Source organism: Monodelphis domestica, chromosome 2 (assembly GCF_027887165.1).
Source record: "Monodelphis domestica isolate mMonDom1 chromosome 2, mMonDom1.pri, whole genome shotgun sequence".
Taxonomy (NCBI): Eukaryota; Metazoa; Chordata; class Mammalia; order Didelphimorphia; family Didelphidae; genus Monodelphis; species Monodelphis domestica.
In genome coordinates this window covers 54,630,409-54,646,711 of record NC_077228.1, presented here as the reverse complement: position 1 = coordinate 54,646,711, position 16,303 = coordinate 54,630,409, and the positions used below count along the sequence as shown (strand labels likewise).

General features: G+C 37.9%; 1 protein-coding gene across 1 annotated transcript; it reads left to right on the top strand.

The window, feature by feature from the left end:
• The first annotated feature begins 289 nt into the window (after positions 1-289).
• Positions 290-10,910, top strand: LOC100015157 (low affinity immunoglobulin gamma Fc region receptor III-like). Its single transcript, XM_016429911.2, has 5 exons — positions 290-523; positions 2,020-2,040; positions 2,304-2,561; positions 7,911-8,165; positions 9,989-10,910. The coding sequence occupies exons 1-5, from the start codon at positions 487-489 to the stop codon at positions 10,132-10,134; spliced, it is 717 nt and encodes a 238-aa protein (XP_016285397.1). The 5' UTR covers positions 290-486; the 3' UTR covers positions 10,135-10,910.
• Positions 10,911-16,303: the final 5,393 nt, after the last annotated feature.

The following is a 16,303-nucleotide window of genomic DNA, read 5'->3' as shown; positions in this document are numbered from 1 at the left end:
GCTCAATTATCTGATTCTTCAGTTCTAGCTAAGCAGTCAATCAAAAGGTGGTAAGCTGATGGGAACAATACACCTATGCAAACTCTGAAGTCCACTCAGGACCTTCTTAGAATTCTTTTTATGCTCAAAAGGACTAGGATCCAATTGGTCAATCCTACCTATATTCCTTCTATGTGGAATAAGTCAAATTATCCCCAGTAGCACTTCTTCAAGTTGAGGTCCAGTCCCTGCTGATTGACAGGTCCAAGATGGCAGCTCTCTAAGATTCTACTAAAGTCTTACTTCCCAAAGGTCTGGCTTAGAGACGTCTGCCTATAGAAATGAAATTAGTTCTGGGAAAAGGAACCTGATGATAGATGGAGAGGGGGAGGGGAAAGTGTTGGTTTCCTTCCTCTAAATTCATTCTAAAAACCTCAGTTAGTTCACATCCTGTCCTTGGGCAACAGTAAGCAATTCAGTTGTTTTGGTCTGTTTCATCTCAGGAGAATGGAGCTGTTGCTACTGCCACTTTTTCTGCTTCTGGGTAAGTCAAGATAATCCAGAATAAGAGAAGTAGAGGATAGTCTTGAATCCTGGGACTAGCAGAGACCTCTTCCAAGCCCAGATATGAACACTGGTCTCTTTTAGGGTTTGGGAGGATGGAGAAAAGGACATCATGGCCAAGGAAAGGAAGGGTAGACTGGAAGTCCTTGGGTCATAATGTCTTCTACTTGATAGGAGATATTAAGGTTTGCCAAGTCCTTTACATACATTATTTCATATGAATCTCACAGTAAGCCTGGGATTTTGAGACTTTTATTATCTTATTCTGCAAAAGAAAGAAAATGAATCTCAGAGAGGTTGAAATATGCTGATAATCATATAATTTGTAGGTGTCTTGAAAGAATTTGAACCTATGATTTCCTAACTCTAAATCCAGTGATCTTTACTATGTCTCAATCTTAGTTTTCTTCTCTGTAAAAGAAGGCAATAGAAGTAGAAGATAATCAATATCTAATTAGTATAATAATATATTAGGATATAATAAACAGTCTGTATAATGATTAATATATAATAACTAATATCTAGAAAATAACTAATAAAGAGTTCTAAATTTATATTATTTCTTTTATGAATTTCTAACCTTCTGGGTTGAAATTCAATGGAGGTTTTTTCCTCTTTGGTGCTCCTAGGATCATCAGCAGGTAGGCACTATCAAGACAAGATAGGTGATTCAGTGAGAATAGAGCTAGGCCTGACATCAAGAAGGCATCAGTTCATGATACACTGTTGTACAATCGAATGTAATGGATTTCTCCATTCGTGGCAATGCAGTGATCCTGAACAACTTGGAGGAACCTATGAGAAAGAACACATTCAGAGGAAAAACTATGAGAGCAGAAACACCGAAGAAAAATAACTGCTTGATTACATGGGTTGAAGGGGATATAATTGGGGATATAGACTCTAAAGGATCACCCTAGTGCAAACATCAACAACATGGAAATAGGCTCTGATTAAGGACACACGTAAAACCCAGTGAAATTGTGCATCAGCTACAGGAAGAGGTGGGTGGAGGGGACGGAGGGAAGAAATATGATTCTTGTAACCAAGGAATAATGCCCTAAACTGACTAAATAAAATTTAAAAAAATAAAAAAAAGGCTTCAGTTCAAAACCAGCCTCAGATACTCAAAACCAGCTGAGTGGCCCAAGGCCACTTTAACTTCTATTTAACTTCTATTTGCCTCAGTTTCCTCATCTGAACAACTTGCAGAGTTGTTGTGGGGCTCTAATGAGTTAATAATTATAAAGCATTTAACACAGTGCCTGGCACATAGCCAGCATGATGTAAACGTTGCTATTATTATCAGCAAAGTAAACAGAGGAGTTGGGGACAGCAGGACAAAGTACTAAAGGATGGCAGGTTCTTTCATTTCCCTTAAAATAGAAATTCTTGGACAGCATAGGGGAAACATGCTAGAGGTACACTGTGCTTTCTCCTGCCCTTTGCTGACTTTTCCTCTCTTTTCCCTTATAGTTTCTGCTGACAGGAAAGCAGGTGAGTTTGCTCCTCTCTCAAAATTACAGAATTCTTAAAGCCCAACAACTACGATTTGTTGAAAATTTTCTATTAAATAAAAAGCAGGATCAGTACTTCTTGCTCTCGGCAGGATTTCACTCTGCTTTTCTGGGCAGGTTCCCACTTGAGTCAAATATGGTACCCAAAATGGTACCCAAAACTCCTTTTCCTGACCATGATCATAAGCAGGAGCTCAATTGTATTCTAGAGCTGACCTTTCCTTCTCTTCTCTCCATCTCCAGCAAGTCTCTCAAAGGCAATAGTGACCCTTCACCCACCATGGTTCAGTGTACTCACGAAGGACCTTGTAACTCTAAGATGTAACGGGTCTGGCACGCCTGGATACAACTCCACCCGTTGGCTCCACAATGGCGCTATTATTCCAGTCCAAAGCCAGGACTACAACATCAGAGCTGACACTACCAAGTACAGTGGGAAGTACCAATGCCAAACAGACCAGTCTGCCCTCAGTGATCCTGTGAGGTTAGAAGTTTTTGAAGGTGAGTGGGGGGCCCTGCAGTTAAGCAGCCCATTCATAGCCAACCTCCAACCCTGGATTCCTTTCACCATATACTTACTCCATTTCTACTCACATGCTGATGACCAGTTGAGGGAAAAAAATTATATAAATGAACTTTCCTGATTCCCCCATCCCCACCTCAGCTACTAATGCTCTCTCTGATTAAAATCATTTTATTTATATGTGTGGGGAGTATGACCATCCCCATCCCTCAACCCTACTCACTAAAAAATTAATTTGTGCAGCTTTCCCACTTAACCTCCAAGAATTCTTACGTAAAGCAGGTGTTAGAAAACAAGACGCTAGACATTTTTGTTGTCACTAAGTACTTTTCTCTGAGTCTTCTCAGAAATGTCTATTTTGGGGACAGCTGGGTAGCTCAGTGGATTGAGAGTCAGGCCTAGAGACGGGAGGTCCTAGGTTCAAATCTGACCTCAAACACTTTTCAGTTGTGTGACCCTGGGCAAGTCACATTGCCTAGCCCTTACCACTCTTCTGCCTTGGAGTCAATACACAGTATTGATTCCAAGATGGATGGTAAAGATTATTTTAAAAAATGTCTATTTTTCTCCTTTCCACAAATAAAATTGTCCAACTCTTAAAAGGACAGCATCCCTTACATGTATTTCACATAAGCTTATTTATATGTGCAAAATATCTGTTTAATAGACAGTGAACACTTTAAAGGTGAGACTTTAATTTTTTTCTAGGTATCCCCTGTGTCAAATATGGTAGCTGACCCAAGTCGGGCATTCAATAAATGCCTGCTGATTGATTGAACAAGAGCCCTGCCTTGCCAACTTTCCAAAAAAAAAGAAAATCAAGGCCATCAGAAATGAGATACCTATCTCACTTGAGTAACTCCTCCTTTTCAAAATTAGCCCCACCACCTGTGCTCTTGATTCCTCCACCTTGAGATCTTACTCATCATTTCTCTTGTATCTTTTTTTTTTAATCCTTATCTTCCATTTTAGTAGCAATACAATGTCTTGGCCAAATTTGAACCCAGGACCTCTCAGCTCTGGCCCTGGATCTCTTGTGTCTTTACTATCTATCAGAGCTTTCTGCTCATCCTAAAAATAGGCTACTCTTGCCTACCTTAAAATGTTGTTCCTTAGTCTGCTACTTACTTTTCTTTTACCACCATACTTTTCAGAAAAGTAATCTATACTCCCTGTATTGTTTTTTCTTCATAAGGACATAGTACACTCAACTTATTCCTCTCCAATCTGACTTTTGTCTACAACAATCCAGTGAAATTGCTCTCTTAAAGTTTACGAGGGATTCTCATTAGTTAAATCCACCTTTTCTCAGTCCTTCTCTTAATTTCTCTGCAATATTTGACAGTGGTGAACATTCCTTTCCTTTCTCTTAACTTCTTTGAGAGTACATGATGATGGTTCTGCTCCTGCTTCTCTGATCATGTTGTCTCTGCCTCTTTCTTTTGACCTCTTTCTTTTTCCAGCTTCTAAATGTAGATACCCTCCTATGATATTTCCCCCCTTCTCTTTTCTCATTACACTCATTCACTTCCATGACTTTAATTAAAATCTCTATGCAGGCAAAATGCAGTTCAATGGAAAGAACACTGAAGGTGGCCCCAAGATCAGCCATCCTGCTTGTACCCTTGATCACCTCACACCCCCTTCTCTCTCTCTCTCTCTCTGTTGCTGTGCCCCACAACTCCAAGGTCAGTCCTTATCCACTGCACACTGCAATCTCTGAATTTGGAAAATCAATTATGACATTCTCTCTCTCTCTCTCTCTCTCTCTCTCTCTCTCTCTCTCTCTCTCTCTCTCTCTCTCTCTCTCTCTGTGTGTGTGTGTGTGTGTGTCTCTCTCTGTGTCTCTCTCTGTCTCTCTCTCTGTGTCTCTCTGTGTCTCTCTCTGTCTCTGTCTGTCTGTCTGTCTGTCTGTCTCCGTCTGTCTCTGTCTCTGTCTGTCTGTCTCTGTCTGTCTCTGTCTGTCTCTGTCTCTGTCTGTCTCTGTCTCTGTCTGTCTGTCTGTCTGTCTGTCTGTCTGTCTGTCTCTCTCTCTCTCTCTCTCTCTCTCTCTCTCTCTCTCTCTCTCTCTCTCTCTCTCTCTCGCTCTCTCGCTCTTTCAATATATCCATGGGCTCCCCTCCTGCTTAAGTCTATCCAACCTCAAAAAAATTCCCCTAGGGACAGCTATATGGCTCAATGAATAGAGAGGCAGGACTAAATGTGGGAGGTTCTGGTTTCAAATTTGGTGTCAGACACTTCCTAGCCATGTCACTCTGACCAAATGACTTAACCCCCAGTTGCTTAACCCATAACACACTTCTGCCTTGGAACCAATGCACAGTACTGATTTCAAGAAGGTAATTTTTTAAAAATCCCTTAACCCAGAATCAAGAACACATGTGATACCCAGTGGAATCACGCGTCGGCTACGGGGGGTGGGGGGAAGGAAAAGAAAATGATCTTTGTCTTTAATGAATAATGCATGGAAATGATCAAATAAAATACTATCACTTCTATCACTCCTATCACTTCTTTGCAAAGGTTGAGAGATCCATGGGTGTGGAACATTGCATTTAATGTGAGATATTTGGGATGTATTGATTGCTTTTGCTGAGTTTTTCTTCTTTTTAAAAAAAAGAAAATGATTTGTTATAAGGTTTGCTTTATGAGCATGGAAGGGATATGACCAAAAAAACTGGTCAAAGTTAAAAACAGAAGAGACTGATAAAATCTTTTCTTGCAAGACCCTTGTCCACACTTCTTCATGTCACAATGGTTTCTCAAATACTTGCAGTTTCACTTCTGCTCCATCATTTACAGAAACTGCTTTCTCCAAAGTTACCATGATCTAACATGGTACCATGCAATGAGGTCTAGCAATGATATAGAAAAACTGAGCTCATCCTTCCCCCCTGAAATTCACAAACTCTATAGCCTTGGGCAAGTGATCCAACCCTCCCTGGGCTTCAATTTTCTCATTGAGGTGGATGGGGTTAGATGACCTCTAAGATTCCTCTTAGACCTGTGATCTCTTTGTTGCTAAATCCAATTTTTTTCCCCTTCTCTTGACCTCTCCATAGCACTACACACTGTTGACCACCTCATCCTCCTGGCTCAACTCTCTCCTGAGATCTAGTGCTGCTTCTCTAGCTGCCTGTCAGACATCTCTGTGTAGACGTGTCATAATCAAACTTGACTGAACTCACTCATTTTGTCCCCTAAACTCCCTCCTCCTCACTTCCCTACTTCTGGCAAAAGCAGGCCCTATGTTTGCAATGTAGGAGTCATCTCTTGACTCTCTTTTTTTTTTAAAACCCTTACCTTCTGTCTTAGAATTGAGGAAATGGTGTTAAGCAGTTTGTTTGCCCAAGGTTACACAGCTAAGAATCTGAAGTCAGATTTGAATCTGGGACCTCCCATCTCCAGGGATGACTCTATCCACTGAGCCAGCTAGCTGCCCACATCCCTTTCCTTCATCTCTTGTATCCAACCAGCTCTCTAGTCTTGCTGCTTCTATCTCCATATCTGCACATATGACCATTTCATCCTTGTTCAGGAGCTCATAACTCCTCAGCTATTAAACTATTGTAATGACCTTTTCATTGGTATCCATGCCTCCTTCCAGTCTCTCCTCTCTCCATTTCACCCTCCACATAGAGACCACATTGATAACCCTGAAGCATAGGTCTGAACATGTCAGTCTACTGCTTAAGATGCTTCAGTGAGTTCTCGTTGCCAATAGGATAAAGTAAAAACTTCTCTGCTTGGCATTGAAAGCCCTTCATGATCTGACTCCAACCTGTCTTTCTAGACTGATTTAATATTATTCCCCCTGAGAGACTCTGTATTCTAGCCAAAGTTCCTTGCTGTTACCCATACATGACAGCCAGCTATTACCTCCATGTTTTGGTACCAGTTGTCTTGCATTTCTGGAAAGTTCTTCCTCTTACCTTTGCCTCTTGGAATCCCAACTCTCTTTAAAATTGACCTCAAATGCCACCTCCTGTAGGAGGCCTTTCCTAATTGTCCTAATTGTTGGTGCCCTGCCCCACAATTACCTCGTATGTATCTTATCTATATAGGTTGTTTTCTTCCAGTATAATATAAGTATAATGAGGGCAGAAACTGTTTTACTTGTGCTTTCCTATCTCCAGTTAAGCATCGTAAGTGCTTAACTAAAATGTTTGTTGAATTGAATTTAAAATTTTAGTTTGATATCAAAGATCCTAGTTTTTATTCCCCAGAATGTACAAATGGATATTGTTTGGTTTGCGTGAATTTTATTTTTTAATTCTGAGTTTAATGAACACCCCCAAAGTAAACATTTTTATATGTGGAAAAGAGTAGAAAAAGATGAAAATTGAAAACACACATCTCTATTATATACAACTTGCTTTAAAAAACCATGAGAAAATAATTTTTATTACTTTATTTTTTTCACAGAGAGAAAATATAAGAGTTTTAATCTGGGATGTGTGAACTTGTTTTCTTTTCTTTTTTAATTTTTTTTAAATTTTATTTAATTAGATGATTTAGAATAATTTTTCATGGTTATGGCTCATGTTCCTTCCCTCTCCTCCCCCCACCTCCTCCCATATATGATGCACAGTTCCACTGGGTTTAACATGTGCCATTGATCAAAACCCATTTCCTTATTATTATGCACTAGAGTGATCTTTTAGAGTTCACTTCCCCAGTCATAGCCCCACTGACCCATGTGATCAAGTGGTTGTTTTTCTTCTGTGTTTCTTTTCCCACAGTTCTTCCTCTGGATGTGGACATTCTATTACTTTAAAACTATCCTATTTCTTTGTGAACTCCATTTTGTTCTCTTCCATGCATTAAAAAAATGACCCAGTAACCATTTTTCTTTCTTTTCTCCTTTTTTGGACTACACTATTGATATCTCTCTTTCCCCCAAATCCCACCATGAAAAAAAAAGAAAAGGAAAACACAATCCTTGTAACAAATATGTATAGTCAAGCAAAGCAAATCATGTTTACCAAAATTAGGTATTATTCTACACCTTAAATCCATCTCCCCTCTGTCAGGAGATAGCATGATGCATTTGTTCCTATATTTTTGATATCCTATGACTTTTTCACATGGATGTTTATATCAAGATCCTATTAAATTGAGAAGTCTCTAGAGACAATAAGGTTTTGGGGGTTGTTTTTTTTTTAGAGCTTCCCACTATTGACTGAGGGTACCTCACTGCCTGACCTTCTTTGTCCTGGGAACTAATCAGGGAAATAGGTCTCTCTCACCATCCCAGTCTAGAGTGACTTGAGGCTCTACTTTGAATTGAGACCTCATATATTCTTGGTCCCTGTTTATCTTTTCAGACTGGCTGCTACTCCAGACCTTGAAATTATTCTATATGGAAGGTGAGCCCATGGTGCTGAAGTGCCACAGCTGGGAAAATAAAGACATATCTAAAGTCACTTTCTACCAAAATGGTGTAGGAAGGAAGTTTTCGCCACGTAATTCCAGCTTTTCCATCAATCACGTGAACCATAATGACTCTGGAGATTATTTTTGTTCTGCATCCATAGGAAATAGGAAGCAGAATTCAGCAGTGGTGAGAATTACTGTCCAAGGTGAGATACATCCCACCAGAGATACTGTGTGTGTGAAGGATGTTGGGCTTTCAAGGAAGGGGACTTTGGAGGATGGGTCTGAAGAGGGTTAATGATAGTTGTAGGGCACTCTAGATCACTGTAAATTGTCTTTCTTGCTACCAGCACAAAGGATGAAAAATATCTACCTGCCTTGGTTTACTATTTTATTTGTATCTAAGTTCCACAAAGGATTTCTTGGGAGGTGGGGCATTATTCATTCAGATGTGACTGCAAAGAAACAGAAGCTATAACTCTCCTTTCACCCCCAAACTCTGGATTCCCAAACATCTCCATTGATAGGAATAACTTCTCCTTCCCATGTAGCCCGTTCTGTCTTTTATAACAGTGAGGTTCAATGCTCCCTGATTCAACCAGGATCCCAATCCTTTGGTCTAGTATAGTAACTTTAGTATGAATCCTAACAACTTACCCCCTCATAACCAGGAGTAAACAACCTCGTATCTGGTACCTCTGATGAAATCCTGAATCCCTAGAAAGATCAATCTGAGTCCATCTTTTGAGCCTGCAGGCCCAGGAAGAAGCTCTTCCCACTATACAAGGTGAAGAAGAAAATATCTTTTGGGATGAAAAAAATCAAGGAATTTGATTCAGAAATAATAGTAATAGTATAAGACCAATGTAAAATATCACAAAATCTAGCTCCTGAATCAACAAGAAGTCTAAGTTTTGAGCCTTCTATTTAACCAGGATCCATTTGGCTCAACTTTCTTCATTGATTTTCTTTCTCTGCTGCGCTTTTATCTTCTCCTATCTTTGTTCTATTTTACTATCTCTTCTACTTCAAAGGCTATCTTCATGTGAAATGACTTGACTCTGTCTTTGGATGAAAAACCAAAAACCACATTTTTTCAGACATACAACAAATAGGCAATATACAACTGTCCCACAGCCCACCAAATAATTCTTGTTATTAGAACTTTGAAACTACCAACCTCAAAGCCCTTACTAGTGGTATCTAAATTAGCTTCTTAGAAAGAAGACATTTCACCCATTTTTGCTTCAGTAAATATTTTCCCTCTGAAGGCTCCTTTCTTTCTGGTCTTCTCAGAGCAATCTGTGATTCCACCTCTTTCTATTGAACAAACAATGAATGAATGAATGAAAATAAAATTTTGTGGGGCTGCTGGGTGGCTCAGTGGATTGAAAGCCAGGCCCAGAAACAGGAGGTTCTAGGTTCAAATTTGGCCTCATAAACTTCTTAGCTATGTGACCCAGGGCAAGTCACTTAACTCCCATTGCCTAGCCCTTACCACTCTTCTGCCTTGGAACCAATATGCTATACTGATTCTAAGAGAGAAGATAAGGGTTCTAAATAAATAAATAAATAAATAGTTTCACAAATGTGAAAGGAACACTAGTTTCCATAACAGAAACCCTAGAACCCCATTTTGTTGAACCTCTAATTATGAAATATTATTTTCCCCAACTGCTGCAGATGCCTACTAAGTTTCCAAAAAACAATGAAAAACTCTGCCTCATTATTTTGATTAGATTGAAGATAAAGTCAATTAGTCCTTAGGTTCAATGGAAGTGAAGGAGAAGATTAGAGACTCATAAAAGGTCTTGGCTGAGTCCCTTAGAGTTAAGTCACTTTAGGGGTTCAAACAGTCTTCCCTCGGAGATACTCACAGTATTCATCCTAAATCTCAGACCCAAAGACATATAATTTCCTTTTCTTTCTTTCTCCTTTACAAAGTGAGTACTTGGTAGATATTTGTTGATTTGATTTGTTGATTCATTGTTATTCTAATGGTTATTCCTCCTACCTTCTACAAATATAGGTCCAAACTCATCCACTTCTAAAATATGGTACCATATCCCTTTCTACTTTGTGATGGGAATTCTGTTTTCATTGGACACTGGTCTGTACTTCACACTTAAAAGAGAGAAGAGAAGGATTCCTGCAACCAAATGGCAAAGAAGATAAAAGATTCATCAGCCTGTGGAAAGATTAAGGTTTGGGTGTGACAGCAACCAGTTCATCTGTCCACATCCTCATCTCCTAATTCTTAATGTGCTTCTGAGGGCAGCAGAGAGACACTGTGGTCAACCCTGGGCTGAGGATTCTTCCTTAACCTGCCCCATCATTTCTCTTTGTCCTCAGAGGATGGAAGTGTCTGTTAGATCCAGACAAAATTAGTCAGCTGTAGCCAGCACCACTCTCATTGCTGAGTTCCTAATTGCTCAGGGCTCATGACTCAGAGATGCACAGTAATCTAAACACAGAAGAAGACAGCAAACATATGAAATAATTTTACTATTTTATTAAATAAGCAAATTTAAGACTTTGACTGCATCTATCTACTATATGGGTGGTTTTGAAGGTGGTACTATATATCTGTCTAGGAAGATTGTTGATTCTGGGAACTTGAGGAAAGATGAAAGATAAAAGAATTATGGAAAGAAAGGCAGAAATAACAGACCATACCAAGGGTTCCTGCGAGTATTCCAAGACTCAGAGAAGAGGATTCCTCATCCATCAGAAAAAAAGAGCATATCCATACTTTCTCCCCTAAGTGGAGAGGAGGGAGACTACAAGGACAGAATGTGTATACATGTCAGACAAGGTGTCCTCATGAGATATTTTTATTTGATTACTTTTCTTTGTCATAAGAGAGGACAATGATTACTACATCAAGACAAAATATAGCAATAAAAAATTGTAAGTTAAATCAAACAACTATAAAATAAAAATAATTTTATTAATTGTACTGTCTGGCTCCTACTCAAGACTGCTATGCTCCTGGCTTGACTTTGATCACAATACTCATCTCATTTCAAAGGAGATCCTCATCCTCCCCCTTTAATCCATTCATTCAATAAATATTTATTCATAATCCCTATGTGTAAGACACTGTGATAATCACTGTTGTCAAAATGAGATATCATCCCCTAACACTGCAGGTCAATAATGTCACAATTTCCATAGGGTGATGAGGATTATGGACAGATTTTAGCATGTTAAGGAATATAGGGGGCAAGGAAATAGAGTCAATGAATACATCCTACTCCTTTGAGAAGTGTATAAGTGGAAATTTTCTACCTTTGAACTATGTTCCCCAGAATTCTTTTTGTATTTCCCAGCATCCTTTTCCCTTCGTTGACTTGCATCTTTACGTTATTGTTTATAACTTTCTAGGACTCCTCCCTCAGTTTTTTCTTTTCTCAAGATCACGGCTTGAGTTAGTTAGCTCCTTTTTAACTCTAGTTTTTATTTTAACAAATTTTACAAATATAATACTTGAGTTGTAGTATGTTAATTTTAATTTTCACAGAAGTTTGCCAATAAATAGGAAAGAAGTAAAGAAAAAGAACAAAGAGTTATTAATGTATAGCATGGATTGGGCACCATGCTAAGTGTTTTGCAAATATCTCATTTGATTCTCACAACAATCCTAGAGAGGTAAGAATTATACCCATTTTACAAGTGAGGAAAATGAGACAAACATTTGTTGATTTTTCCCAAGATCAAATCTGAACTCAATTTCTCTTTACTCCAAGTCAGCCAAACAGATAGAGTCCCAGGCCTGGAGTCAGGAAGACCCATTTTCCTGTGTTCTAATCTGACCTCAGACACTAGCTGTGTGACTCTGGGCAAGACCTTGTTTGCCTCAGTTTCCTCATCTATAAAATGAACTGAAGAAGGAAATGGCACACCATTCCAGAATCTTTGTCAAACAAATCCCAAAAAGGGTCACTAAGAGTTAGACATAACAAAAAACAACTAAGAGCAAAATCCAAGAGTTAGAATATAGTCTAGGTGTTGCAGCCATCACAACATCAGTGACATGAGGAGCAAAATACAAGGAGTTTTTTAGGGAGAAGACTTCATGACCCCAGTCCATAGGCAGGATTCACCTGGCAGTGATCTTGGCTTTGGATATAAACCAGATGAATCTGATGCTATGTAAGAACTGAGCTTATTCAGAGTAATCAGCTACTCTCTCAATGTGGAAAGATATATGCTACCTTAATTCTCCTCTCTTATCACCCTATCTCCTTTTTAATGCTTCCTTGTAGGTCTCTAGAGGGAAGAAAAATTCAGCACACTACACTCTGTTCACAAGTCAGCCAGAGACAATTTTTTTTTAGTTTATTTATTTAATTAATTAATTTAGAATATTTTTCCATAGTTACATGAATCATGTTCTTTCCCTCCCCTCCACCCACTCCCCTCCCATAGTCAATGAGCTATTCCACTGGGTTTTACATGTGCAGAGATAATTTGTAATTAGTTTATTATTCCAAGTCTAAGCAGCTCTCCTCAGAGGCTGTTGCTAAAGTACACAGTGTTGGACTTGTAGTCAGGAAGACTTGAGGTCATATTGAGACTCAGAAACTTAATAGCTGTCCCTACACAAGTCACTTAGCCCCTCCCACAGTTTCTTCAACTATGAAATGGATACCATAATGGTACCTTCCTCTTTTATATTTAAAGTTAATATATATCTACCAGTTATTATTTTTCATAAAGTTTATTAATAGAAAAGGTAGGTAAGCATAGATTTAAATCTCTTTCTTACTCTAAGTTCTCGGACCATGTGTCTCTATTCTATCAGCATCTTTTCTCTCTCTCACCTCTCTCTTCCAGCCAGCTGTTTATGCCAAAAGACCCAGGTGGACTCCACCCACTTTCTTTTATTGACGTTTATGGATGTTCATGGACATTACTCTGGCATGTAAAGAATGTTGACAAACCTGTCAGTAACCCAGGAGGGGGAGGGGGATAAGATCCCCTTGACACATCTCACAAATAAATTTATATAGAGTTATTTGTTCCAACAGTCATGAAGACACATGAAGCAGGCACTGCAGAGAACTTAGAGTTTGGTCAGATTTTTTAAATCCCTAATTTATCTACTGCATCACCAGTCATCTTGACTTTTGTCTTACCACTGGACTTCAATTACTCTTGAAGAGAGAATGAGGCTGACCACTTTGTGCAATTCTGCCTCACTCAGATCCAATTCACACTCAGGTAAAGACATCACACACATGATATCATTGGTCTTGGTCTTCTTCAAAAATGAAGGAAGGGACAGTGGAGCCAAGATGGAGGCTTAGTAGTGACTAAAGCTGGAACTGTTCTGAGAATCCTCTTAAACCAACCTTAAAATATTGCCTCAAAATGACTGAAGTCACAAAACCAACAAGGAGACAGAGTGAGGGGGCTCCTCTATGGAAAACAACTTGAAAGGAAGGCAGATATAGTTGATTTCCACAAGATAAGTGGGAACTTGAAGTAAAACTGCACATAGAGAAGTGAAGGGCTGACTACCTCCCACCTATTGCACTAGGTTCAAGCCTCAGCATGGACCAACTTTGGGATAGTGGGACACAGCAAGGTACTCCACATTCACCTCTTGAAATCCCAAGCCCTGGCACCAGCCCACAGTGAGGCCCTGAAGCCTCTAGCACTTGTCCTTTCAAGCCTGCTGTGAAGCCCCTAGCTCCAGAGCAAAATAGCTCATAGTGCTCTAAGTCCTACAATTTAGTAGAAGAGATGGAATCAACCATTTTCAGAACTCCCAGTCCTCAGGCAAAAATCAAACAACAACAACAACAAAAAAAACTGGGAAAATGAGCAAACAGAAAAAGAAACATCTAACCATAAAAAATTTTTATGGAGACAAAGAAGAGCAAGGCATAGATTCAGTAGGAAACTGAGAACAAAGCAACCACATGCAAAACTTCAAAGAAAAATGGGATTTGGTTGCAGACAAGAAGAGCTCAAAAATGAACTCAAAAATCAAATAAGAGAGGTAGAAGGAAAATGGTAAAAAAATGAAATGAAATGAAAGTATTGAAAAAAGAAAATAATAGCTTAAATAACAAATTTAGTTCACTGGGAAAAGAGGCACATAAATCCAATGAAGAGAATAGTTAAAAAAAAAAAACACAGAATTCACCTACTTGAAAAGAAGGTAAAAGAATCTAATGAAGAAAATAGTTCCATGAAAAGTAGAATGGACTAAATGGAAAAGGAGGTCATGGAAGAAAATCAGTCTTTAAAAATTAGAATTGGGCAAACAGAAGCTAATGACTTCATGAAATATCAAGAAACAATAAAACAAAATCAATAATGAAGGATGAATTATAACAACAGCCTAGGGCCTAGCACACAGTGTAAAAATAAAAAAATGATGGCAAACTACACAAAATATAGATCGAAAAACTGTTTAATATAGGTTAAAAAAATATAGTTTCACAGGCTACACTACTCCTCCCTGATCTGACTAACCCAAATTTATACTAAATAAAAACTACTACTATTATCCTTATAAATCTTAACTTCGCTTTCAAATTATAAAATAGCAAAGTCTAGCTGGTTGAGTCTCAACAAGAATCAAGTTAGGACTGAGTCTGTCCAGAGTCCCAACCAAAGACCAGGTTTTTCTTTGGTCTTCTCAGAGTTAAACAATCTACAAAAAAACAAAATAGATATTCAATAGTGTTTCCCAAGTTGGGAACTGAGCTCCTTCAGATCTTTCCCTCAGACAGAGAGAGGCAAAGATGTTACCTCCTTCAGCCCTGAGAGAGAGTTTTTGAGAGTGTCTCTGCCAACTGCCAGAGACCAATTCCCCAACTACCAGAGAGAGTAATTGACATAGAAAAATGGTTATAATGGTCACATCTGAAATCAACTCTGCTCTGTTTCAAACTCCAGTTCTTTTCTCAAGCCAGTCACTTTACTTCTTATCCCTAAACTAATAATAAAGCAATACTTATTTTTCGAATATCATCCTTATAATTTCCCCTCTTCGAGCATATGGAGAAATGAAAAAAATCTCTCCTATATGCTCGCTATTCTATGTAATTCTAAAGCTATTACCTAACATTATTATATTTCCTAAAAAATAAAGTATTAATCTTTTATGCTTATCTTATTCTATTTTTATTGTTACACTTTATCTATGTACTAGGAATATAAATGAAAGAAAAGGAAAATTCCAATGAAAACAAATAATCAATGAAACACATTTGCAGAAATGCAAGTGCAAAACATACAATTACAGAAATTCAAAATGGAAAATACAAAATGCAAAAGTTTGAAAAACTTCTGAAACAAAAAAATACAGTTACAAACTAACTTATGTTTTACAAAAAAATAAAGTATATCTAAAATAACTATGCAAAACTCAAGCAAACTTCATTTTACAAATCCTGTTTGAACAATTCAAATGAAACATTTTACTATGCTAAGACCGTATCCTATTGTTAATACAGAAAACCAAAACTAACTTAACTACATTAAAATTCAAAATCAGATCAGTGTTTCCAATGAATAATGTTTGTAAATGACCAAATAAAATAATGTTTAAAAAAATTCAAAATCAACTTACTATACTAATAAAATCAAAACTTGGTATTAATTTAACTATGTACACATCTATATCAATATACAGATCTGTGCAATTTCTACATCTATGTGTATGTTATGTACAAACTATTTACATGTTGCAGGAGGAAAATGAATTTCTCCCTTTAAGATAGTCTAAGCTTTAGAAAGTTAAGTATGTTTTCTCGATTTTATCTCTTAGGAACACATCTTCCTGTGAGATAAGATCTTATTATTTTAATGTTTACAATTATTATTATTTTCCCAACATGATTTATCCATGTTAATTTATTTCTTTGGATAGTCATCACCTGGTTATGATATTGCAGAGTTTGTGAGAAATGTGTCCTATATCTCTATGTTATTTTGTATTGAATACTTACCAAATCTTTAAAGTCACCTCCTCTGCTATTGTCTTCTGTCTTCATGACGTTACTATGTAGTGTTTGTAACTATAATGAAAGTGTATAATATTAGAATGGTGCAAAAAAAAATCTTATAGTTCATGTCCATAATCAGTCTGTGTTCCTCTTCTCTATGTTGATTTTTTTTTCTGCAATGTGTTTGTTACAGTTCAATTGTCCTTTTTGCTGTCATTTGTTTCTTCTATGTTGTCTTCTCCTTTGTCTTGATCTGTCTTCATTTCATTCTTCTGATATCTTTTTGACTGAAGCCATGTAGTCTGATGTAATCTCTTCTGCTACTGCTGCTTTTTTTGCATGCAAGCAATGCATCCATGTTTCTTTCTCTACTACAC